Source organism: Rhipicephalus microplus, chromosome 5, assembly GCF_043290135.1.
Source record: "Rhipicephalus microplus isolate Deutch F79 chromosome 5, USDA_Rmic, whole genome shotgun sequence".
Lineage (NCBI taxonomy): Eukaryota > Metazoa > Arthropoda > Arachnida > Ixodida > Ixodidae > Rhipicephalus > Rhipicephalus microplus.
Window position 1 is genome coordinate 93,926,827 of NC_134704.1, and position 27,681 is coordinate 93,954,507.

Sequence of the window (27,681 nt, forward strand, 5' to 3'; positions counted from 1 at the left end):
CAACTGGTCAAGAGCAGAGTCAGAGACACTGAATGTGCTCCTCAGGAAAGTTATCAAGAAGGTCCTGGGCCTACCCATACATACGAGCACCGAGCGTCTGCTTGAGATTGGCATATACAACACGCTCGAAGAAATAGCAGAAGCCCAAGAGAGAGCACAGTTTGCAAGGTTATCTACAACAAGGTCGGGGAGAATGATCCTGCAGGAGCTGGGTCAACACCCAATGGCAATCAGACGCAATTACTATGATATCCCCGACAACATCAGGGAGAATATCACGGTATCTCCTATACCAAGAAACATGCATCCAGAACACAACGTCGGAAGAAAAGTAGCGAGGGCCAGGACTATACTTCGTCAAGTCTCAAACGAGGAACGAGGGGTCGTATTTGTTGACGCGGCTTCCTACGCCAATGGGAAAGCGTTTGTGGCAGTGGTGGTCGATGGGGCTGGCCATGTCGTCAACTCAGCGACGGTCAGGACGAAAGGCCCAATCATTGCAGAACAGGTGGCCATCGCCTTAGCACTCAAGATGGATAACATTGAAGTCGTCTACAGTGATTCCATGGCAACACTACGGGCGTTCGTCAAGGGGACGGTCTCTGAACAAACGCTGAGAATACTGCAAAGCAAGAGCATAACACATTATCTTCTGAGTTGGTTCCCAGCTCACCTTGGGCAAATCATCGATTCCCCTCCCAATCTCAATGAAGCAGCACACGAGGCGGTGCGAGAACTCTCCAACCGTGCCTCCCCGGGGATGCGTTCTACCGGTGAAGGGGATAACCAGGATATTCTTACAACATATAACGAGCTCACTAAACATTTCTACCTGTCTAGAAGGATTTTCCCTCCACCTCACAAAAATCCAACCCAGCCCCAAGCACTTACATTAAGGCTTTTGCAAATGCGGATGTACCCTACTTTGAAAATGTTACACATCATGTACCCTGACCTATACCCAAGTAATCTTTGTCCACATTGTAGGGAAATAGCTTCATAATAACACATGCTCTGGCAGTGCACCAAATTCGCTCATTTATCGCACATCACCTCTGCCAGATGGGAGGCGGCAATCCGCAGCTCGTCCTTGGCAGATCAGCTCTGGGCTGTCCACCAAGGCCGCGAGGCGGCTGAGGAGCTTGGCATCTCAGTCCCCACGTGGGAGCTGCCCGCAACACAGTGATCTATCTGTGTCTTGGAGGACCAAATAAAAGTTTATCCAATCCAATCCAATCATAACCTTTGTCCCACCTAGCTGGATTCTGCAGAACCGATTTGCCATGCAAGGACGGGTGAACGGATCGACGAATAAATTGATGGACGGATGTATACGCATGCAAGCACGGTGCTTACCAAAACCAACAGTATCCGTGCAAGTATTTCGAGCGTTACGAATAAGCGCCGAGTTTTCCTCACGAGAGAGAAATGCAAAGAGAAGTGCACGAAACGCAAACCCTCGTGCACGCAGGACGCGCAATCTTCAGTGCAGGCACTGGAAATGCGCACGACCTAGACGTGCCGGAAAGCAGCGGCGATGGGCCGTCCTTGTAAGGAGCCTCAGCGTTCGCCCGCTCGCTCCTTTCTCTCTCTACTCCATCCTATTCCCACCAGCCTCGTACTTGAAAAAACAAAACAAAAAACAAGAAGATGGAACAACCTCAGGGTGTTATATATGAGCGCCGGGGAGGGATCCGCCAGCGGTAAGTGTGCACAAAAGGTTAGCCAAGATTTTTCCTTTCTCGCTTCCTGCTCAGGAAGTTCTCGGGAATCGCAGGAACACGGGAGCCAAGAATGCGCTCAAGGAAAAGAAACAACATCACAGACCACGTATAGAGACTGAGACGACTGCGAGGCAGACGACTGGTAGCTAAAGCAAAACTTGGCAAAAAGTGGACCTGAACGCATGTGACAAACACGTGGGCTTCTTTTTGCCACTGAACAAACGAACTGCGATCAGTCATGCCAACCTTGTTTGGTTTGTGCGCAAACGTCTCGCTTACCGCTACAACTTTTACTATAGTACGCACGCACATCAAGCTTCGACTGCCGCAGGAAGGACACAGAAAGGGGAGAGGGGAAGGGACGCTAGCCCGGAAACTTCCAGCTTACACCAGAAGATTACAAAATGAAAATAGAAGGATGAGAGGCAGGGAGATAGGACGAAGTGGAAGAAACTAAAGCTCCTAAATTAATTATGGGCGTATGTATACCCGCGTTCACTTCTCTTTTGAAACAAGCGTAAATGAGGAACCCAGAATAAAAGGGTATTGAAACGAGCGAGAGCTACAAGTTAGCGGGTTAATTAACAAACGCAGCAAAGTAGCCCACTAATAGATAGCGAGCCCAACAGACATGGTTCTCAGTCAGTCACTTCATCACATCGTCCGCACTCTCTTGGTCTTTCGTTGCTAATTAAAAACAAGAAAGACGTAAGAGGAACTAGGCGATCATGAAGTCTATACACGCAAACTCTAAATAGTCGCTCGTGTCTTTCCATCGTATGCACTCGATCGAGTTTTCGCTACGTCGAGAAAGAAAGAAAAAAAGAAAGAAAGAAAGAAAGAAAGAAAGAAAGAAAGAAAGAAAGAGAAAGAAACGCCACGGAAAAGCACCGGCAACTTAGGTTATTTTTCACACTGCGTCTGATCATAAAACTCGCAATTACCCATTCCTGTCCGCCACGACATCAAACTACAAAAACGTAAGTTAAATGAAAACGAGAGAACGTCCTCATCAAGATGCCGGCACCGATGCGACTTCTAGCAAGCAATCCGTCATTCATTTACACCCAGACTTGGAAGTGGGAAAAAATGAAAAGTCTGACAGGACGAGCGCTGCCACAACAGCCTTACTTATACTGACTTGAGGCATTATACATTGACTTTTTGTACATTAATTTACTACCACTGCAGGGTAGCGAATCATACGCTTATCAAGTTGCGATTTATTTCTTTATTTTATCTCCTTCTCTCTCACCGCTCAGCATCGCTTACGACAGTCTATAGGCCCCAAGTGTATCTCCCCACTCTTAAATTCTGCGTTCGCCCACTCAGTCAATCCCCCGTGGCGCTGAGTCATGCACTCGCACGTAAGCTACAGAAGATAGCGCCGTCTTTCGCAGCAATGGGCTGTCAAGCAGGCCCCCGAAGTGGCCGCCAGGTGTTCCCCGCCAGCCCCTCTGCATGGGAGACGCCTGCTACGCGTTACGCACGCCCGACAGAACATAAATAAGGTTTTTAATGACTATAGTCTTTCTTGGGGACATTCGACGGCAAACTCTTGGTCTGTCTGTGTTTCTGTCTGTACACTTGTCTGTTTGTCCACGCTAACAATATCTTTAGCGGCACCCAGCGCAACGTCAAACGGCCAACCACATCCGCAGCGTCCACCAATATTGCTCAAGTTTCAGCGTTCATACTTGTGCGATTGTCAATTCAAAAGCAATTATCGCGCATATCTGAGGCACCATAACAACACGTCGATATTTTTTATCTGTGGCTTTATACTAGAGAAGGCACACATAAGTAATTCTAAGGACCATGGCGTTTATCACGCTGCACTGACAGTGCAACGCGATGCTTAAAAAGGCAAGTGTTTCCAACGCTTTGTTAAGACGACACGGTGGTGGCTCCTGCCCGTCGCTTTGCATTCTACACCTAATCGCCTCCGAGACAGGCACGCATCTTTCTCAGTGAGCGCGCACACCTTCCTTCGTTTTTGAAGAAAACTGCCAGATGGCGCTCGTGTCTAACGTGCCTCGATGCGTTTGTTCGCCTTCGCTGCACGGATCGAGACTCTATAACGCAGCGCTTCCAGAATACAATTCACTAATTTTATCGCGCAGAACATCAAATAAATGTTTTGTTCACTCTCTCCAGAAGCAAAACTATCGTCTTTCGACGACACTTACAGTGAAACATGCAGATACAGGGCCAATTTTTTTCCAGACAAACCTTTCCCAACAATAACCACTCCCTCAAGCATGGAACGCAACGCAATGTACGTCAACGTCAACGCAAAGTCGTCAGCAAATTTAACATCAACGCTGCGACGCGTGACCTGGACTGCTTTGACTAATGCCATCCGCGAAGCGCTAGGAGCTGTTCTCAAGACAATACCCCGGCATACTTCGATGGTATGTCGGCATGCGTGGGTAACATCAAGGCAACAGAACCCCAAGCTAGGCGGCTCCGGCGTCAATCACACTGTTTCAGGAGACGTTCGTGTTAAGATTGCTGACGTGCGTACATGGACAGGCATATGAATGAAAACCACAAGGTGCCGTGCAAGGTATGTCGATAAGATACGGACACCGCAGACACGTTTATAGAGCAAGGAGCGGTCGGCGCATGTCGCGGGAGGAAGTAATTCCGACGAGGCGAAGGGTACGATCGGCGAGACACAGGGTTTCTGGGCCAAGCTATCGAACGGGTATTGGCGGCCACGATCATTGCAGAAGACATCTAGAACGAGGTTATAATAGCAGAAAGGCACGGAGACGACGACAGTGGGAACATAAACATGTTCATACCCTTCACGGCTTGCCTGAGAAAAAAAAAGGAAGAAAAAAATCACGTCATATCCACGGAGTGCGTGATGATGAGCGGGGCGAAGCGTTTGTCCGTCCTTTCGTTCTTGCTTCCGCCCATTCGTGATCCGTTTGTGAGACCGTCCGTGCATCCATCCCTCTGTGCATCCATCCATGCGTCTATCCATCCATTCATTCATCCGTGCGTCCGTCCGCGCATCTGTCTGTCTGTCCATCCGTCTGCCCATCTAGTGAACACTCTAAGTACCATGATCTCGCATCTTTTCACCATACGTTCACCGTATAGAAGTACCGCCATCCAGCGGACATTCCAAGGACTAAAAGAGAGGTGGCACACGCGCACTTTTTTACGGCCTGCCCTTCGTGCCTACCTCATGCCTTTGACCGCCTCTAGTTCATGGCTATAATCCGCTATATACTGGTTCACTACATACCTGGCACTGCAGCCCAACTCTCGCTCGACCTTTCTAAAAACAAGGAGGTTACGTGCAACGAGTTTAACGTGGCAACCCTCTGTGGTCAGTGCTCAAAGTGCGTCCTCCTGATACTAGTTTTTTTTTTTTTGGTAAGCATCAAGTTCAAGGCAAATTTTATTGCAGATTACGTCACCGATACCCGTCTAATTGATTGATATGTGGGGTTTAACGTCCCAAAACCACTTCATGATTATGAGAGACGCCCTAGTGGAGGGCTCCGGAAATTTCGACCACCTGGGGTTCTTTAACGTGCACCCAAATCTGAGCACACGGGCCTACAAAATTTCCGCCTCCATCGGAAATGCAGCCGCCGCAGCCGGGATTCGAACCCGCGCCATGCGGGTCAGCAGCCGAGTGCCTTAGCCACTAGACCACTGCGGCGGGGCACCGATACCCGTCTCTGAAGGTTAATTCATGAGAAACAACTATCTTTTTTACTAATGATTAACGAGCGAGGGTTTTCTTCTCAATTGGCAAGGGTGCGCGCGTGCCGCTCCTCTAGTCCGGCCGTAGAGGTGGCTACCTACTACTACGACGATTACTACACGCATCGCGGACGCACGACCCACGGCATAGGAAGCTTCGCCTCCAAAAGACGCGATATTTCGAGACGCCGACTCTGTCTCAAACACTAACGGCACCACGACAATCAATTCGGGTCAGCCAAAGTAAAACACGGCGCACGTGGCATTTTCGGAAGGCGCCCCCATCTCGTTCGTGTAGCTCCCTATAGCTTCTACGTACGCGCGCGAACGCAAGCCACATGAGGCCGCGCGACCCTTGGTATATGTTTGCACGTGTACACACACGCGCACATATACGTACGGCTCGAACCACGCTAACGACGCTCAAACGGATCAATGACGCATTCCATTACGGCGCCTGGCTCGCAAAATGTTATAGATGGCTTGCGCTGACGTCACTGAAAGAGGCATGTAAGATCACGAAAAGGGTGCGGCGCCAACTTTGTCACGTAACATTACACCCTTTGTACACGGGAGAGCTAGACGCAGTTGCAACCAATCACACTAGACTGCGCTGAACAGCGGCGACCAGCGCCAACCCCGTACGGTTTCACCGATATCACCCAGCGCAAAAGTGTCCTCTGTTAAGGCGGCTAATCTATCCTCCAAAAACACCGCCATTTTTCTCGCTTAACCGCCATACCGAGGTTGCAAGATCAGTTTCCTGAAACCAAAGTTTTGCGTACCGTATAACATGTGAGCAAACCACGGTTAAACGTACGTCATAACCACAGTTACGTTAACCGCAGTTTAGGCTGCCTGTGTAACAATAAAGGGCGTCACCAGTATATCGCATGCCGATTATTTTGTTGTCTATGCAGAGAGACCCAGTAACGTTCCAGCGACATCTGTATCGCACTTAAGCAGTGCCAACAGCGGTGTTACTATACTGCCTAGATACTCGTCATTTGTGCAAATCCACGGCAGTGCTTGAAATTTTGTCAGAAAAAGACCTTATAAAAGCCTCATGTCTGACGAGTAGCTAAGTTAGCACATGTAACATATATCGCGGCGTAAACGTAGAATCGCACCGGGCGTTACACAATGCGAAGTGATTAACGACTGGTTGCTTTGAAACTTCCCACACATTAGAATGGGCTCGGGCGTAATTCACCATATCAGTTATCATCCTCGGCCGTAGCAGCGGACGCCACATTATCACCAAAGTGCGCAGTGACGTGGTGGTGCGTATTGCACTACACACGAACAGTGTTACTTCGCTTCTTGACGAAACGATGATGCTTTAAAGGAACACTGAAGGCAAATATTAAGTCGATGTTGACTGCTCAAATAGCAATTCAGAAACCTCTTTTGTGCCAAAGAAGTGCTTAGCTTACTTTAAAATAAAATGACGTTTTAGAGGACCGCGTCACGTCAGCGCATTTCAAATTGCCCATCTATAGTGGAACCTTTCACGTCACTGCTGCCGGGCACAACGTCACCCAGCTTTACTGCGCGGTCACCCATACTATTAGTCGCAGGGCGAAAGTAGCAGGAGTTATAGCAGCAACAAAAGCCGTAGAACAATTTTCTGCCATGGCCTTCGCGATGGAAGACTTGCTTAGTTTAACTGGGTGCCGCTAGAAGGGACGACCTGTTCAGCTTATCTAGGCAAAAATGGAACTTGTGAAACACTGGCGCCATTCCCCATAGTAAGGTCGGCCGGTTCTTTATTCCATGACTTAGACAGAAAAGGACACGCAGAATTAATTTACGTGTCTTGTTGCGCGGGAGATAATTTATTAAGTGCAGCTAGTTCGAGCAGTAGTGATTAATTGTAGGCGATAAGTTTGACGCCATCGGGATCATTGTGTGAATGTCCTACTCGTGGCGCATGTGTTTTGGATGGATGGATGGATGGAGGTACCCGGCTGTGCCCTTTAGATCGGGCGTTGGCTCAAGCAACCTAGCCATAAAGTTAAGTACTATCACTGTGTGTTTAAGGATTGAATTTCTCTCGCACCTCGATTGTAGCCACCAATCAGTTAGCCTCCTCCTGGTTATTCCGACCCGTTTGAAGTCTACTTTGCCTTCAGTGTCCCTAAACCCTGCTAAACTCCAATAGGTGCCACCTGGCAGGTGCGGAACCAGGGAAAATTGTTCAGCGACTCGCGGAACCCCGAGGAGGCGTTGCGCGGAACCCACATTGAGAAACCACGCTTTTTTTTTCACTTGCAGTAGTCGCCCAGCCGGAAAGAGCTTACGGCGCGTTCTATGAAGACCGCATCTGCAGTCATGCAGGCTGTCGCTCTTAAAGGACCCCCAAAACACTTTTTTGAATAACCATGGAAAAAATTCACTGAAAAAGCGTATTACATCAAAAATTGAACGCCGCAAATTTTTAAGAATTCGTTCAGTACGAGCGGAGTTACGATTTGCCACACGCTGCTATCACATTCTCTCTTCGCTCGTCCCGACAAAAACGCTGGAAGCAGAGCAGATTGATTGATATGTGGGGTTTAACGTCCCAAAACCACTATATGATTATGAGAGACGCCGTAGTGGAGGGCTCCGGAAATTTTGACCACCTGGGGTTCTTTAACGTGCACCCAAATCTGAGCACACGGGCCTACAACATTTCCGCCTCCATCGGAAATGCAGGGAAGCAGAGCAGAAAGGGATGAGAGGGGCAAACAAAAAACGTCACTCGCGCCTCGTGACAGTGAGCATTTTTAAGTTTGAAGCATTTCTTAGAGAACTACGGCGACTTTAAGCGTATCTAATTGATTTGTGGGGTTTAACGTCCCAAAACCACCATATGATTATGATGGTGGTGGTAAGAAACATTTATTTTAGAAAAAGTTTACTAGGGAGTGCCGACGTGGCCCATCGGCGTGCTAGAGTGGCAAGACCCTATTCCGGGACGCCAGTGGAGCTGGAAGCTGCCCGTGCGCGCTCCACCAAGGAGCGTTGTGCAGCCAAGGTAGAGCAGCCGAGCAGGTGCTCCTCCCAAGCCTCTCTAGTTGGGATAGGAAAAGGGGATGAGAAAGGGACGGGATTAACTGGGCACGATGCTACGACGTGATATGTGTCGGCGAGCACATGACAGGTCGAGCAGGTGCCATTGATTTCCGGCAAAAAGTGCCTGGCGACCGCCGGACTGATAAAGGTGTTCGTCTGCAGGCGGCGTAGCAGTCGTTCGTCCGCTTTCTCCAATCCGCGTGCGGGGTCCGGGTAGAGGCGGCGCGAAGCCCGGTAATAAGCCAAAATTTCGCGAAAGCGCGTCAGGTTGGTATTGCCAGATTCCATCTCGGGACATAGAGGGGCAACGGCCCGGACAGGAGAAGCGCGGGCAGCGGCATTTGCCACCTCGTTGCCGGGCAGGCCCGAGTGGCCTGGGGTCCACACTATACGAATGGGATGAGGGTTAAAGCGCCAAGAGGCTGCCTGTAGTAGGCTAGCCGCCAGCGGAGCAATGGAACCCTGAAGGTACTGAGAACAGGCCGAGCGCGAGTCCGTCAGGATGGTGCGTGAGGCAGGGTGAGAGGCGGCCAAAGCTATGGCAACCTCTTCAGCGTGCGTTACTGTGTCTGCTCGAAAGGAGAGGCCATCTACGTGTTTGCCCTCTGTAATCACGGCAGCCGTGAAGTGACCCGAGGGGGAGGGACCCCAGACGTCCACGTAGAAAACACCAGGACGATCGGAGTGTCGCGTATGAAGGGCCGCGGCGCGTGCTAGTCTACGGCCAGGATGGAGGTCAGGGTTCATATTACGGGGTAGAGGTTCCACCCATAGCTTTTGACGCCAGAGCTCTGGTACCGGCTGCAGAGGGTCTTGGTCAGATATCGGGTTAAGGCCAAGTCTGTGTAGAAGACGGCGCCCTGAAGGCGTCTGCGACAGTCGATTGATTTGGTTAACGCGATGAGCTTCGCGCATCTCTGCAAAGGTGTTGTGTACCCCCAGAGCCGTGAATCGGCTGTTGGAAGTTGCAATAGGTAGGTCCAGAGCGCGTTTGTATACTGAACGAAGAAGGACGTCCAGCTGGTGCTCGTGTCGACGACGCAGGCGAAGGTAAGGCAAGGCGTAGAGGACGCGACTGGTCACAAACGCGTGGGCCAATCGGAGGGACTGAGACCCGCGGAGGCCGCCGCGCTTAGTAGAAACTCGCCGTATCATGCGGCTCACCTGTTCGCTGGTGCGTCTGAGGCCTGCTATTGTGCCCTTTGGATCCAAGGACGATGTGAGGTGAAGGCCAAGAACCCGAATATTTTGCACTGCCGGGACGGGCCCGGACGGAAGAAAAATTTGAGGCGGCGGTAGCGGAGAGACTGAAAGAAGAGCCGATTTAGCTGGAGAGCACTCCAGGCCGCATGAACCTGCGTAGGTGTCCACCAGAAGGGCAGCCTTTTGCAGGCGTTCTTCGATTTGCCCTAAAGAGCCGGTGTTGGTCCAGATTGTGATATCGTCCGCATATAGTGCGTGTTGTATTCCCTCGACCTCGCTTAGAAGAGAGGGGAGGTTCATCATCGCCAGGTTAAAAAGCAGAGGAGACAGGACTGCCCCTTGAGGTGTACCCCGCGTGCCTAATAAGTACGGGCCATGTTCGGTAGAATTAAGGCGAATGAAGGCGGTGCGATGTGATAGAAAGGCGCGAATGTAGTTGAAAGTCTTCTGCCCGCAGTTTGTGGTAGACAGGTTAGTGAGTATAGTGCTGTGTTTAACGTTGTCGAAAGCCCCGCGGAGATCAAGAGCGAGCACGGCTTTATCGTTATGGTGCATAGTAGTCGGCTCTATGATATCGTGTTGAAGCTGGAGCAGGACGTCCTGCGCCGACAGATGCGGGCGAAAGCCAAACATCGTGTCGGCAAAGGTGCTCCTGGCCTCCAAGTAGGCTGAAAGGCGTTCGCGAACCATGGTTTCCATGAGTTTGCCTGCGCAAGACGTAAGTGAGATGGGTCTCAGTGCCTCAATACTAATGGACTTTGCCGATTTGGGAATGAATGTCACGACCGATGTGGTCCATTCCGTTGAAAGCGGAGAACCGTCCCATATCGAATTTATAAGCTGGAGTAGCGAGAGGTGTGCTTGGTCGGGAAGATTTGCCAGGAGCGATACTGTGATTCCGTCGCGTCCAGGGGCCGTGCCCCGTCGCATTTTCGTGAGTGCAAATCGTAAATCAGAAAGCGTGTATGGGGCGTCGAGGTCGGTGTTAGGGGCGCCGGAATACGAATATGCTGGGCCTGCGGGATCAATTGTGCGGCAGATGTAGCGGTCACAAAGTTCTCGCGCGAGTTCATCCGTAGTGCCCTGAAATGCATGCAGAACACAGTGGAGCTGGCGTTGCGTTTCTCCCCTGGTGGTGGAGGGATCGAGAAGGCTTCTAAAGAGTCGCCACGCACTCTTAGAGCTCATCTGGTTTGCAGCCTTCGAACAGGTGTCTGCCCAGTTAGCATCGGAAAGTTGTGCGGAGTATGCGGCCGCCTCTGCAGCGAGCGCCTCAATGCGAGCGCGAAGTTTCCGATTAAGTTTGTTGCGTTTCCAGCGCCTTATGAGCCCGCGGCGAGCGTGCCAAAGATGTAGGAGGTGTGGATCGATCGCAGGAGTCAAATTAGAGGTTGCAAGGGTGCGAGTGTTCGCTTGTTTCATATGAAGAGCGTATGATGCCCACGCTGCATATTCGGTCGAGGAGAGGCCGCCGGGGAATGGTTGCATTCTGAACTGAGTCCAATCGGTGAGACGGGCTTGGCCCCAGTGTTGGCGCATTTTCTGCCGCGGTGTGAACGAAATGCGGAGTAAAAAGTGATCGCTGCCTAGGTTTTCGCCTAAATTTTTCCATGTAGCATCGCGGATGTGACGGGTGAGGGAGAGGTCGGGGCATGTGTCTCGCGTGACCGAGTTGCCGGAACGTGTGGGTTGTGCCGGATCGGTAAGAAGCGTGAGGCTCAGTGAGGAAATGAGCTCCTTGAGCTCTCTGCCCCGTGCCTTCTCGTAGTGGTAACCCCAGTGATGGCTGGGGGCATTAAAGTCCCCGACAATAACCAGTGGTTGTCAGACCGCTATACGCAGCGCCCGACGGAAGAGATGCGCAAACGAAGCCCTCGCAAAGCGAGGGGGACAGTGCACGTTTAAGATATGTATTGATGGTTGGCCCCTCCGCTGAGACAGCACTGATATCATGCAGTAGTCGTAAGGAAGATCCAGATCGAGGCCAATCTGTATCGCCGTGTAAGCTTTATGCACGAGGAGGCATGTGGTGGTGCCGCCTACATAGGAGCAGTATCCAGAAAGGGATGGAGCAGGGCCAGATTCTTGGAGCGCCAAGACGGCCGGCTGAGAGCCAAGTGAGCTGAGGAAAAGGGAAAAATATGAACGCTTTCGCCTGTTCCCGAAGCCTCCAGGGTTCCACTGTATGATCTCGAATTTAGACGCAATATTTGAACGGGATGTACGGTTGGTAGCCATCGTGACTGTCCTAGGTTTTATATTTGGTCCTCCATGTCCCGCTCGGAATCCTCAGAGGCAGGGAGGGGCACGGAGGCCGGATTGTCCGACGGCAGGGTGGTGGTAGCCACCTTACGACGACGCCGTGGAGCTGCACCCTCACTGCTCACCAAGCAGGAGCGGGAACGCGATGCCTTGGGTTGAAACTGGGTGAATCGAAGCTGGGTGAATCGGAGCTTAGACGCGCGAAAGCCGTTCCTTTATGCGCGGGGCGCGCTCCTCGCTGGGGAGAGTTTGGTTAGCGGGCAAGAGAACCTGAGGTGCCCGAGGAGCCTCAAGAGCTTCTGGAGTAGATGCGGCACCGGTTCCGAGTGGTGGAGTACACATGATTGCTTGAACAGGCGGTTTAACGGGAGTGGACTTAGCGCGAGGACTAAGCTTGGATGTAGCTGGCGTTGCTGCTTGGACAGAGGAGGCAATACCGGATGGCCTTGCAGTACACTGATGTTGGGGTTGAAGTCGCTTATTTAAGATTCGATTGATTGATATGTGGGGTTTAACGTACCAAAACCACCATTTGATTATGAGAGACGCCGTAGTGGAGGGCTCCGGAAATTTTGACCACCTGGGGTTCTTTAACGTGCACCCAAATCGGAGCACACGGGCCTCGACATTTCCGCCTCCATCGGAAATGCAGCCGCCGCGGCCGGGATTTGAACCCGCGACCGGCGGGTCAGCAGCCCAGTACCTTAGCCACTAGACCACCGCGGCGGGGCACTTTAAGCGTATCCGTCCGTCCGTCCGTCCGTCCGTCCGTCCGTCCGTCCGTCCGTCCGTCCGTCCGTCCGTCCGTCCGTCCGTCCGTCCATCCATCCATCCATCCATCCATCCATCCATCCATCCATCCATCCATCCATCCATCCATCCATCCATCCATCCATCCATCCATCCATCCATCCATCCATCCATCCATCCATCCATCCATCCATCCATCCATCCATCCATCCATCCATCCATCCATCCATCCATCCATCCATCCATCCATCCATCCATCCATCCATCCATCCATCCATCCATCCATCCATCCATCCATCCATCCATCCATCCATCCATCCATCCATCCATCCATCCATCCATCCATCCATCCATCCATCCATCCATCCATCCATCCATCCATCCATCCATCCATCCATCCATCCATCCATCCATCCATCCATCCATCCATCCATCCATCCATCCATCCATCCATCCATCCATCCATCCATCTATCTATCTATCTATCTATCTATCTATCTATCTATCTATCTATCTATCTATCTATCTATCTATCTATCTATCTATCTAGCCGCCTACGACTTTTAGCTCTCCTGGCCGTTGCGACAATGGTATCGATATCAAACTTTGTATGGCATGTAACATGACTGTATGAATAACATATTCGATTAGTCATAACATGAAAATCCTTGTATATGTTGTGAATCTCATGATTTACACTTCATGGTCCTGCAGCTCTTGCGGTGGTTTCGTTCACATAGCATGCATGTTGCAAAACTGGTATGGTATGGCATGACTCCACGGCGAACACAAGCGACAGACCCTAACATGAAAATGATGACATGCGTGTCATGTAACAACATGTATACATGCCACGCACATGATGCGCTCGCGGCCGTTTCGCTAGCTTGACTTATACAAAATTTGGTATTACGGGACAAGAATGGATGACGCAGGTATAGTACTGGTGCAAACAAGATAAAAATGAGATGCGTGTCTTGTAACAAAATGACTACATGGCACGCTCATAATGCGCTGGCGGCCGTCTCACTAGCTTCACGTATACCAAAAATTGGTATTACGGGACAAGGATGGATGACGAAAGAACGATACTGGTAGAGACACGATAAAGATGAGATGCATGTCATGTAACATGACTACGTGCTACGCTCATGATGTGCTCGCATCCGTTTCACTAGCCTCACATGTACCAAACTCGGTATTACGCGACGCGAACGGACGACATCGGTAAATGACACATCCAAGCATGCTAATAACGATATGCGTGTCATACAACATGACTACATGCCACACTGATGATGCGCTCGTGGCCGTTTTGCTAGCTTCACATAAGCCAAATTTGGTATTACGTGACGCTGATGGATGACGAAGGTATGCGACTGGTTCAAGCATGATAATCATGAGAAGCGTCTCATGTTAGAACATGACTACATGTCATACTCAAGGCGGCAATACGTTTCGACGTGACGTGGTGCGCGTGCTCGCCGGCGTTCATTTCGTCGCGCCATGCCGGCGTTGCCACGCCAGGCAACGTTCCTGCGATATACCGTCACCCCCGGAAGCTTTTCAGGCCTGCGCGTCACGTGACGTGACGTCGACGACGTCACATCGCGCCGGCCGCCCTTCGCTGGGTGGCATCGCCAGCCGCGCGCGCCCTTCACGCCTACCGACTCAGGCGAGATTCCTTGACACCATGTCCGCACGATTTATCAAGGTATCGATTGATTGTATGGTTTAACGCGCCGACGCAACGCAGGCGATGAAGCGCCGTAGGGGAGGGCTCAGGATCAAGTTTGACTACCCGAGAATCTTTATTGTGTGCCGAAATCTCATACACACGGGCGTTTTTGCTTTTCGCCTCCATCAGAAATGCGGCCGCCGCAGCCGGGTATCGAAACCGCGCCCTAGTGCTCAGCAGCGCTACGCCTTAGCCACTGAGCCACCGCGGCGGGGGAACTTATCAAGGTATCAAGAAATAATGAATATCGTGAATGGAATAATGCATATTTATTACAGCCAGACGCCGTCTGTACAAATATCACAGTGCGCATTGTTCTCGGTCCAGGCAGACAACAGGCAACACAAGATGTTGCCCTTAATGCTGAAAATATGCCAAAAGTACAAAACACAATATCTTGCCACATAAAACTCAGAAAACAAAACAGATTGTAACAGCAAAAACATCCCCGAGCTTTGGAACAGAAAAAGCACACTTTCATTTAAATTGTAGGTTAGAGGAAAACATACCATTCGTTTATCATAGTAGCAGTAGCAACACAAGGTATCAGGTTCAAACACTTGCCAAAAAATACAATACATAAGAACACTGGTGACTAAATTGTGGTCCACAGCATGATAAATGACAGAAAGAAAAGCAATTGTACTGCCACAGGTAGGTGCATGTCCTAGGGAAAAAAATCAAACAAAAATCTAAGAAAAAACAAATCACAGTGCACAACATGTCTGTACACAGAGTGCACAAGGAAAGTGTACACAGCTTAGGTACCAAAACGGACTGTACAACTGCTACAGTAGGCACCGAGGCAGTTCGAGTTAAAAAAAAGAAAAAAGTACAGCACTTTTAAAAGCTAACAACTTGTAAAGAGATACAAAACTGGAAACAAGGCTCATTTTACATAAGGCAGAAGTATACCAAGGAAATCAAGTCATGACATGCAATCAAATACACTCTGTGCAGTTTCACAAGAATAAATGTGAAGAGAAAGACGCGACGCTTGGAAAATTACTTTCCAAGAAAAATTCGGGCCTTTCTATTTTTCGCCTTCTGATCTTTTTCAATGCGTAAAAGATCGTTCCTTTGCTTGCACAAGTTGTTGAGCATTATATTTGCTGCACAGTTTGCAACCAATGTGATGAGGAGCTCGTAGGTGTGCCCGTTTTCACACGTATCTATGTCCTCAAGCCTTGGCAGAGAGTCCAGTGTAAGTTGCCGAACGACATTCTTTTGGTTCGTCCCATGGAGAAACTGGGTAGAGGTACTTTCCGTCATGAGCTTTCTAACTACAACCTCCGTGTACATAACTACTGCGATTACAAGAGCAGAAGGAAATTTGAGGCCACCCCGATCCAGTTGTGCGATTAAAGAATGGGTGTCCTCTCCTGTTTTGGCCGTATTTCCGGTAACGACCAACTGCCTCTGGCAGCTTTCACACTTGAGAACTTTCATTGCAGCGTGTGCACAATACCCACCAACATAACCAATCACCGGCATTTGTGCTCTGAGCTCATCAAGGTCAGCATCGCTAACATGAACACTAAAAGAAGTGCCCGCATCCCTGACACTGTCCGTCTCTTCGATGCCTCTGAGATCATCGTTGCTCATCCTTGGAAGGGCATTTTGAAGGCAAATCCTTCCCTCGGTTTCGCAAAGATGGCGAACAGATATGTGATACTGCCCACCAGCCATCTGCCTGTACTGTCCAAAGCGACTCTCGAGGGGATCCGTCTGGACTTTCCCTAGCAGAATATACTTAAAGTGAAGCTCACTAACGCAGTACTTCACCAATGCCAAAAGGGATTGAGCAGAGAGCCTCAAGGCACTCAATGTCTCCTGGGTAAGTACTCCGGTGTCGTGCCTATAAAATTCCCACACATCGAGCCATGTGATAAAAGCGCTTAGAAAGCTTGCCTTTGGGTCATCTGTGTGGTTTGACATGGGCTCTTCGTAAACATTACGGTGATGGAAGCCCTTACTAGGTGTCTTTACACTGACAATGCTCCACCAACGAAGAATTATTTTGATGAACTCGGCGGTTGCTGTAGCATGTTGAAAATCAGTATGACCCTTGCGAGCGGCCAGGGCTTCGGCTACGTGCGGATTAAAAACCTGCAGTACGAGTTTGACGTCCTGTCGTTCAAAGCTGCTTGGATTTAGAGCTTTTGACGTCAAGCCATACCCAGACTTCAGAAGCAGGGGTGACTCCTTTTTATGCTAATCTCTCAAATGCTTAAATGAAGCAGTCATCTAGCATTCGGGATGAACTTCATTGTTGGAAAGCTCTAAGCGTGGGTAGAAAAAGCAAGTTCCAGCATTTTTCTGGTAGAGCCAGTTATTTCTTATGCATTTAAATAGATGTACAGCATCCACCACGTAAAATAACGGCCGATCTGGGTCTGCCGGATGCGGGTAAACAGGGCTAAGCTTTGGTTCTGGCAAAAACATCTTCATTGCCTTCCTGTTCAGCGAGTTATTGTCACAGACAACGGCTATGACCCTGTATCCAATTTCTTCTAAGCCCAAGATCACCTTCTTCAGCATGCAATGAAGATCTTCACCCTGTAAGGTTTTTACCGGAAGAATGTGCGCCACCTCCTTGAATGCGCTCAGCAAACTTTGTATCATAAACACGTGCACCGATGTGGCCGCTTCGTTGGAGTTAACTGCTGCACCACATATGTTCCCACCTTTGTAATCTAAACAAGGTTTGATATGAATCTCGTCAAGCATCAGCGTCACAGTGTGTTCATGTGCCTGCAGATGTTTGAATCTCTGAGACACATACTGAAGGAAAGTGTCGTCAGAAGAATCAACTTGTGGGCACATTTGAATAGACGAGCACACATTTCTAATAGTGCTTGGGTGGGGCAAAGTTAGTGCACCTGTGCTTCTCAGGAACTTGTAGGCATGTGGTGATATTGTACGCAAGATGCATGCAAAGACCATCACCTGTGCGCTATACTGAATGCGCTTTGCAGAAAGGAGTAGTAGCTGCTCCTTCATAAAGTTCACCGTCTCTTTCTTGCCTTCATCAATGCTGGCTTCCAATTTGTCCAGAAGGGAATGTATTGCTTGAGCCAGGTGGCGATAAGTGCAGCGCTCCTCAGACAGCATCGACAGGTTGTTCAAAATTTCCAACAAGGAACTTACTTTTTGAACTGAGTCTGGTACAACAGCGCTACCAAGGTTCTTGATTGGTGAACCTTGATAGCAGGCAAAGACTTCAAGGTTTGCAAACACGGTCAATGACGCATTCAAACAAGGTTCACGATAGTCGATAATGTTCAAAAACATGGAGCACTCTTCTTTATGAATCACAGTCCACTTCGGAGACACTGACACCCCTTGCAGGCGAGCCCTTAGTTCTTCGAGGGACGAAAACCGGTCTCGTTCTTGCTCCGCTTCATATGACGCCAGCGACTCTTCTACAGCACGGGCGAGTTGGGAGGCTTCTTGTCGGCTCCTCTTGGCGTCAGGGGTTTCTCTCGTGCTCTGGTCTCGTACTGATAGGTAGGACGGACAGCCGGGAAATACCGTTGGGACAGATCCAGGACGCAACCGTGGTACTGGGAGTGCAACTTCAATAACTCTCCCTGTCCTTGGATCCGTGTACGATGTCGTCTTCTCGATGCATGAAGCGTCGAAATGATCCGCGCACACCTGCACAAACGTTTCAAAAACGTCTGAGACGCATCTTCTCAAAAGAAAAAAAATGCGCTCCCGTTCGCATGACCGTGTTTACAGTCCGTGTAGCTAAAACAAAGTCTACCTACGTTTCACAAGCATCTAAATAAAAGCGCTGCGCTAAGGGGTACAAGCAACATGAAAGGAAACACGGGAGCGTGATGTCACCACACTCCACGAAGCGCTTCCACCCAGAGCTTGCAAGAATGAACGACACCACGGCATTGTTAGTGAACAAAGCGCAGCTCACCATCCTTGCTGCGAACGTGCCTTTCTGGGCGATTCTCATCCACTGCTGGCGTCAGCGCTTCGCGAGGCCCGGCGGCCACACGCTCAAGTATTTCCCATCATAGGTGATTTCTACCCGAACAAGCAACGACAAGCTAAGAACAGGAGCATCTCAAATTCTTACCTTAGTGCACGAAGTCGGCACGAAGTCCTCCCTAGGAATGGCGCGTAGCCATTGTTTGAGAGCGTCGGCGTCTTTAGGGAAGGAAAACACTTGTATCTTCTTTCCTGTTTTGTAGTTGCCGGTGCATCCGGGTACACAACACTTATTCGGCATTGTCGCATCACTCCAGCATCACGCACGGAAACGAAATTGCCGCAAAACAACAACGGAAAGCAACAAACGTGAAACACCGTCAACACCACGCCACCGAACCGTCACCCCCGCCGCCCGCGCTGCGCTCGCTGCCGCTGCGACTTCCCCGAGAGTCGGCCGGCCGGAAATGACGTCAGATTGCTGGGCGCAGGCCTGAAAAGATTTTCCGGGGGTGACGGATATACTCGCTGGCGCGCGCCGCACTGCGTTGCTTTGACGCATGCGTGTTTCAGCGCATCCGGCGTCCCTCCGTCACAAAAGGAGGGAGACGCAGTGTTGCCTGGGTAACGTATCGGCGCGAAATGCAGCATGTCGCATTTCGCGCCGGTTGCCGTCGGATCGCGCCGACGGACGCTGGTCGCGCCTTCCGTCAGACTATAGGCTGCTCGATTTTTGCTAACGTAGCGTCGCTGTGCCGAGCGTGCGCGTGCGTCAACGCTACATTGGAGTATATTGGGCCCTTCATGATGCGCTCGCGGTCGTTTTGCTAGCTCCGCATATACCAAATTTTGTGTTAAGTGACGTCAATGAATGACGAAATTATATGACTGGTGCAAACATGATAATCCTGACACGCGTGTCATGTAAGAGCATGACAACATACCACGCTCATAGAATGCTCGCAGCGGTTTCGCTAGCTGCACATATACTCAATTTGGTATCACGTGACGTGAATAAATGACAAAGGTAAACGACACATCCGAGCATGATACTCATGACAAGGAAGTCATGTACGGCATCATTTATTTCCACCTCGTAACGTTGTGCTCATTTTAAAGTGGCATATCATAATTTCTCAGTCGTGATTCGCCGATCATCGATTCCCACTGTACGTGCGGTCCGCCAATTTTTTTTCTTCGAATAAGCGGTTTTATAAGTGTGATCGCGCGCACACGCCTGGACAAGTGGTGGCCTATCACGGCGACCTCCGCAACAACCGAGCGCGCAATGTTCAAATCAGCCAATGTCTCATAGATTGGCTTACTGCGCTTAATTTGGTCATTTGTCGAGAGAAGAAAAAGCTATTTTTAGCTGACTTTGATAACTTATTGTGAATTCCAGGCCGCGTGCTGCGCTATAATAGTTGGCTCACGTGTTGTCGGGAGCCTCTACTAGCGATCGGCAGCGATTTCCGAACATGCTCAAAAAGTGTTGCAGAGCACTTTTAAGTCCCTCTACGTGTTGAGCGCAGCGCCACAGGCCTGTCGCATTTCCTCTTTTTTTTTTTTTTTTGCAGCATGGCACATCACCTCCGGTGTATTATTCACTGACTAGCAGTATCCATGCAATGACCCGGAACACTTTAATGCCGAAGTTTACGCCTTTGTCCGCGCCGACCGCCACGTTGATTTAATACGGGACAACCTATTATTGAAGGCATTGTTGCTGCTGTAAGCAGCTGGCAATACACATGTTAGCGTAACATTGCAGAAGTTGGGAGAATAGCGAGTTTGAGAATTGGGGGTTCAAGACACTGGGTCCTCAAGCTGCGTTGCGTAGGTGGCTCTTGCGCTCGGAGGGTCAGCGGAGTTCGAGAATTGGGTCGAACGCAGGCAACGTTGGGTCAAACGCACGGGGTTCCACCCGCGGTCAAATTAAAAATTACGCGGGACGCGGGCCATACGGCACCGTGCCTCGCACTGGGTCTGTTTCGTTTCGCCGGCGATCTAAGACGCCCTGGGGCCCTGGACCGCACGAACGCAATGCCCAAAATTGGCTTAGGTTCTGCGCATGCGCCCTGGCGCATCGCAAGCTTCTTGGGTGCCCAAGCTCCTTGGGGCTTCAATTCTCAAAACTCTGTATTGTCAACACTAACGCGGTGAGGAGCGCGCACCGACGACCCAGTGTTACCGCGGCATCGCCGCTCAACGAGACTACCTTATTTACTCGATTGTAACTTGACAAACGTAGTAACACGAAGGGTGACCTTTTATTTCACCCAGGAAGAAGAAAAAAAGGTATCTCTGTAAAACCCAAAAAAGAAAAAAAAGAACTTGCGGATTACATTCGAGTAAATACAGTAAAGACTGCACAAGTGGCAAAAGACGGGCTAGCGAATGTCTCAAAGAACGAACAAACAGCGCGCAGGCGGGAAAGAAACAAAGAAAACACAAGGGCGCACGCTGTTTCGTTATTTTCTTTGCCCTGTGTTCGCGCTGTTTACATCTCTTTCGAGATCAAACACGCTCCACGAAGACCTCACTGACGGCTTCAGTCAACGGGTATTACACGATGCTAGACAAACAAAGGAACACCTGCGTTTCTATGCACCCGATGGAAAGGATTAAGTAAATACAGCATGACGTTTAATACCAGTTCAGCCGAGAAGACCGTCGTGTCCACAACGGCAAACTTAGAACACTGCTGCTCGGCGCGAACGGTGTATGCTGTTTGAGTGTGCAACGATTGTGCACGCCTTTTTTTTTTTTCGGAGAGGAGGACTTCCTCCTTTCTGGGCTGTTGCACGAGAGTGCAAAAACCGTCGTCACAGCCTCGGCAGTGCATTTTTTGGGGGGGTCACGCGTTCAACAGCCCAGGGACGACTATTGCGGCGCCCAGAGAGCCTTGAATTAAAAGTTCAAAAACCTAGCACCATCGCCCACCGCTTCAACAGAGCCAACTGAACAAAGCGTGCCAAACCAGCCAAATTCATTTTATCGTTTTGCAGCAAAAAAGCCCCACTAATCTTGCACGTCCGCCAACAACCACAAAACAACAAAAACAGATGGGAACGTCTCCCCAGTGGTTCAAGTAACTGAACACGAGGAGAGACAACATCGCTAGAAAGAAAAAAAAGAAAGAAGGAGAAAAAGAAAGAAAAAGGAAACAAAGAATTAAACCCAAATAAAATGTAAACCACAGACGGCATAAAAAAGACGATTTCGCCAAAAGGGCGAAACAATGAATTCGATAGCAACATATTCGAATGCTTTACGAAGCAAGGCTAGCCTTTTTAGGAGCAATATTAATTGCAGTAAACATGCGCTGGCTAAGTAACTAGGTTTCCTGCGGCGCGGCCACAGTAGATGACCACAAAAAGGCTCGTGCGTAGTGGCGGCGTTGATATACTAACTGAGGCTAGCAGTTAACTCATTTGGATTCGATCTCAAGTAACTCTACGAAATACTGGTGTAGAAAAAGACGGCCGCTCCAGCTGCACTTTTGGCTCCGTTTTCTCGTGTTGGGAGCGCAGCCTATAGAAGCTCCCGCCTGCTGTAGGGGCACAAGTCCCCCGCGCTGATCGTTGTTATATAAATAAATAAATAATATATATATATATACCGTTGGTAATAAAATTGAGACAACCGCTAAGTTGTACTTCTTCTCTTCCCAAGTACGTTTGGCCCATTGGAAAAACTTCAGTATATATATATATACATATATATATATATATATATATATATATATATATATATATATATATTATATACTGAAGAAGTTTTTCCAATGGGCCAAACGTACTTGGGAAGAGAAGAAGCACAACTTATCGGTTGTCTAAATTTTATTACCAACGGTTGCGACCGGTGGACGGGTCTTCGTCAGGGTTCGCGAACCATATTATATATATATATATATATATATATATATATATATATATATATATATATATATATATAGTTAAGGGTCGGAAGGAATGTCGCTGGAGGATACGAAAACAAACAGATTTATGGCTATATTTACACGTATTTACAGCAAAGAAGGGTTAGTGGTTTAACAAACCACGAGCGTGGTGGTTGAACCGTTACATGGTTCAGAGCAACGTCCAGCACTATGCGGCGTCGTCTTAAGCCCTGTCGGGCTCCTCCTCTCCGAGTGGAACACCAATCACACACACACAACAGGTGAGGGGGACGAGCATGCACGGTCCACGTGAACGACCAATATTGAGTCGTGATCACTGCACTGCAAGGTGGCGCCAGCAGGGCTCTTCCTCGTCGTGTGTGTGCCGCTAGTCGAAAGGTCCCAAGATCCTGACAGCGTACATCAAAGGGTCTGCCGCACAGCTCGCCTAATTAGTAGGTTGATTTGCGGTGGCCGCCGCGGTCTCTTCCAGGAAGATGCTGTCTTTGTTGTCCTCTCTCGAACGGTTAACGGCGTCGTGGCGACACGACGTCTCACCCTCGGGCTAGCAGGGACAATGCCTGACGAGCATAGGCAGCCCGCCGGTCGGCTACGTCTTTGAGGATTAAAAGAGCGCCGCTACCCCGTCAGCTCTGGCGCCGGTCACAACAGCTTCCCCTTCGCCAGATGAGTCGCCGAGGGCACCAGTCACCGCTTCTGCTCAAAGAGACGATGAGAGGGTCCGTAGTTGAAAGTCCGGAACTCGCCTTCTCTTGCCACGTGGTCTGGGTAATTGCTCAAATCTTCGACAGCGTCTGGAAGACTGGACGCCGAAGGGATTGAGAGCCTCCCCAGTAGACCGACTTACGCACAATGGCGCCTGCCCAGACGAATTTCCGGGCCAAACTTAACACTATATATAAGCATTTCTTAGCGAACTTTGGTATCTATCTATCTAGCCGCCTACGACTTTTAGCTCTTGTGGCCGTTGCGTTACAGGTATCAATACCAAATTATAGGTATCAAAACCGAAACACCGCAATAAACGAAGCCGAAAGTACGATTCGCCACCCGCTAGTACGAAGACTAGGCAAATGTGTGTATACTATCATCACTCCCGTGGTCGCTGAACGATCGCAGCGACAGAGTCCTCTCCAGCTAATTTCAAGAAATTCCATGCTCGCAGGCGCGTTTGAGCACCCCCGGCGTCCCTCCGTTCCGAAGCTAAGCAGACGCGGCGCTGTCTGGGTAACTCATTGGCTCGAAATGCAGCATGACGCATTTCGCACTGGTTGCCGCTGGGCCTCGCCGACAGACGCTGGTCGCATCTAGCGTAGCATCGCTGCGCCCAGTGTGCGCGCACCTAAACGTCACGTGCGCTCGCCGTCATTTTCTCTAGCTTCACATGTGCCAAATTTGGTATTGCGTCACGTGAATTAGTGGCGAAGGTATGTGACTGGTGCAAACATAATAATCATAAGATGCGTTTCATGTAAGAACATGACTACATGCCACACTCAAGGAGCCAATACACTTCGACGTGACACGACGCGCGTGCGTGCCGGTGTTCGTTTCATCGCGTCAAGCCGGCGATGCCACGCCAGGCGCCGATCTGCCTGGCATATACTCGCAGGCGCGCGCCGCGCTGCGTTGCTTTGACGCATGCGCGTTTGAGCGCACCCGGCGTCCCTCCGTCCTGTAGCTAGGCAGACGCGGTGCTGTCTGGGTAACGTCGTCGGCACGAAATGGAGCATGTCGCATTTTGCGCCGGGTGCCACCGGGCCTCGCCGCCAGACGCTGGTCGCACCTAGCGTAACGTCGCTGCGCCCAGCGTGCACTCGCCGCCATTTCGGTAGCTTCACATATACCAAGTTTGGTATTTCGGGACGTGAATGGACGATGGAGGTATGCAACTGGTGCAAACATGATAATCATGAGATGCGTGTCATGTAACAACATGACACATGCCATGCTCATGATGCGCTCGCGGCCGTTTCGCTAGCTCCACATATAATAAATTTGGTATTGCATGACGTGAATTGACGACGAAGGTAAATGACATTCGAAAATGGTAATTATGGTATGCGTGTCATGTAAAACACGACTACATGCTACGTTCATAGTGTGCTCACGGCCGTTTCACTAGCTTCACATATACCAAATTTGGTATTAGGTGACGTCAATAGATGACGAAGGTAAATGACACGTCCGAACGTGATAATTATATGGAAGTCATGTACGGCATAATTTACCCCCGTCTCCTAACGTTGTGCTGATTTTAAAGTGTAAGGTATGAACCTTCCTCATTCGTGCTTCGCATATCATCAATTCCCACTGTACAGAGAATCTGCCAACTTTTCTTTCTTTTTGTATATCGCATATCGCCATAACTGTCAATTTTCTCTCTACATGCCGGAAATGGCACTATAACACCTGCGCTTCTCAGAGCAGGACATCTGCTGCTACAAAGTACGACGGTCACGAATGAAAAAATGAAAGTCAACTACCAAGGGAAAGAATCAAATGTAGCTACGCAAAATGGCAAGTGCATTCGATAAAAGATCAGATTACCATATCGGAAACGGTTGATCGCCAAGAAGCCCACGTTTGAGAGAACATAAGCTATTAATAAAAAAGTCATACACATACGCCTGCCACGAGCGAATCCGGGAGGGCGCGCTACAGGTACATCCGCCTTTCTGTGTATTTGACGATTTACGTTTCATATATATTGTTTTGTGTTTTGTTTTTTCTCTTTTTTTTTCAAATTATGCCATTACCACAACAGTATTCGACCATAAGAAGATCATGTAAAGATAAAAAAAACGCATACAGGTCAACTGAAGTGACCATATAGCTCTTGCGCAGCCTCCAGCAACCTCTTTCATCCGAAGAACAAAATGCGATAAAAAAAGAGAAGAAAGAAACCTAAGGAAAGCGTTCTCGCATCGGAAAAAAAAAAAGGAAGGATTGTTCCGGAAAGGCTCTGTGACGCTCACGGCATTAAGCCTCTTATCTACCAAGCCCCTGGTCTCGGTTCTGCTGTTGTTGAGGCAGCTCTGCCTCAATTAGGGTGCACAGTGGCAGCACACCCACTTTTCGTTAGTCGCGTTAGGCTCAGGCTTCGAGTGTGCCGAGCCCCGCTGCGATTAACAATACCTCGTGCTCAATGAACCGGTAGAAGGGCATTCGGAAGGGTGAGAAAAGTGCATTGGTTGGAACGCTTGTACACTTAATAAACATCACTAAAGCACAATAAAAAAGAAAAAAAAACTCGTTCTGTCGCTTACTTTTTGGCGCATGCCAAAGGGGCTGCCGAAGAATGTGCAGCGTCAGCTGGTTACGCTTCAGCCCTAGACAGCATCAAATAGTACTTAATTAAATGTACGCGTAATTCGAGAATTTCGGGTACGGATTCCTCCTACGAAAAAGGTAACTTTTAGTCCACTTCAATTTGTTGTTCAACTTTAATGAGAATTATTATTCTACAGTAAAAAAAAAACACCAATAGAGTTTCCTGTGTATATTTTTTGTGTCTGTGTGGCTCTGTCGGTTTCTTTAGTTGTGTATATTACAGAAGAACGAGCCCTCGGGACAACTCTTCCAATTTGGTACTAAGGATATACGAACGCGAGATTAGTAGACATCTCATTCCCTCAACTGATGTAATTAAAAAATCACTGGATTGAGAGCTGGCATGAAAATTGAGAGTCAGCATGATTGGATTGGCATGAAAAGTTGTTATTGCAACGGATATAACCTTTTGAACAGCACCAGTCGTCATTAAACCAAGACGACAAAACACCGTTCAACATAGATCATGATTTAGCCAAAAGTAGCAATTGGTAAGAAGTACCACGGTAAGCCGGTAGATACGGCAGTCCTATTCAGCGGAAAAGACACACCTCGTTAAGAATGTGGGTGAATGAAGCCCGGGGAAAAGCTGCCTTCTAGATAAAAAAAGAAGAAATATGACAGCTTCGCACTATAGTGGCGGCAAGCCGCAAGGAGAACAGCAGCTGAGTGGTCTTCCTTGTTTCCTTCTTATTTTCTTGGTTTATGTTTCTCTGTGTTTATTATTTATGTTCTTTCCATGTATTTCTATTTCTTTCTGTTTGTGTCTTGCTCTCCGTTTTCCGCATGTATTTTTCACACCTGCTTCTTTTCTTCTTTTTCTCTCTGTCTTCATGTCTTTATTCTCTTTGTTCTTGCCTATTTTTCCTTTTCAGTTTTTGACCGCCGCGTTGGTGCCACCGTTATGGGCTCGGCTACTGACCAGATCGTCACGAGTTTGCTTCCGGCCGCGGCAGTCTTATTTCGATGGAGGCGATATGTTAGAGGCCCACGTACTATATGATGTTAGTGCGCGCTAAACAACACCAGATGGCAGATTTTCAGAGTCCTCTAGTACAGCGTCTCTCATAATCATATTATGGCGTTAGCATGCAAAACACCAGATAACAATATTGTTATTCCCATTTTCAATGCGAAGCAGCTCTTTGACTAGCCCGTGTAACGCTGTCCCTCCGTACGAACACGCCGCGCGGCGCAGCTGTTGGCGCGGTGCCAAATAGGTCACGCCGCTGTTGCGCGTTGACGTCACGCTCCCATCACAGTGTGCGCTGCCGTCACTATATTCCTCGCCTGCCGCGCGCTCGCCGCGGAGCTCGCAGCTGCCACCTTATTCGTTGGCCAGGCACTGCGCCGTGCCCCCTACCAGGTTGCAGAAATTAGGCGCTTTCTTCTTCTAATCGACACTCACCGTTCTCCTGCTGCGACCGCCGCTCGCTAAACACTCGACTCGTTGGTTCACGCGCAATAAATCTGACGCACGCCTGACGTACGCGTTCAAACATGTTTGTAAGAGTCACCTACAAGATCTACGCCAGCCATCACCACTAACCAACCTTCCAGCCCTCTCTGCAGCACCCGCGTTAGCGCCGTTCAACTAGTGACGCTTTGCAACGCTGCTGCTTCGCATCCCATCTGGGTTATTTACGCAGAGATGGTCCAAGATTTATTTATTTATTTATTTATTTATTTATTTATTTATTTATTTATTGTTCGAGCTTCACCTGCTCCACTTCACCTAGCAAGTTATCGTTCAACGCTCACACCTGCAGCCCTTGTGAAACTTGCTCAATTCCTGAAGCACATACCAAGCTCCAGGGTTTCTGACGACGGACCACGGGTTACCGATAACTTTCACAGCACCATTGTTAAAACATGGGTAAGAATGTAAACAAGAATCAGATTTGTATTGCTGGCCAGCCCTTAAGAGGTTATTGGGTTCCGAACCTAAGCTTAGGGTCACGCGAGCGATGAGGTCACTGGTTAGGCGGCATACGGTGCGAAGAGGCCAAAAT

At 49.3% G+C, this 27,681-nt stretch overlaps 2 protein-coding genes across 8 annotated transcripts in view; both read right to left on the reverse strand.

The window, feature by feature from the left end:
- LOC119174335 (cytochrome b5 reductase 4) overlaps positions 1–27,681 on the reverse strand; it is a 323,373-nt gene that overhangs the window by 164,851 nt on the left and 130,841 nt on the right. The window lies entirely within an intron of this gene.
- On the reverse strand, positions 16,714–18,771 carry LOC142817518 (uncharacterized). The gene is made up of 2 exons (XM_075894540.1): positions 18,563–18,771; positions 16,714–18,126 (listed from the first exon to the last, which is right to left on the reverse strand). Exons 1-2 carry the CDS (start codon positions 18,713–18,715, stop codon positions 16,714–16,716), a joined length of 1,566 nt encoding a protein of 521 aa, XP_075750655.1. The 5' UTR covers positions 18,716–18,771.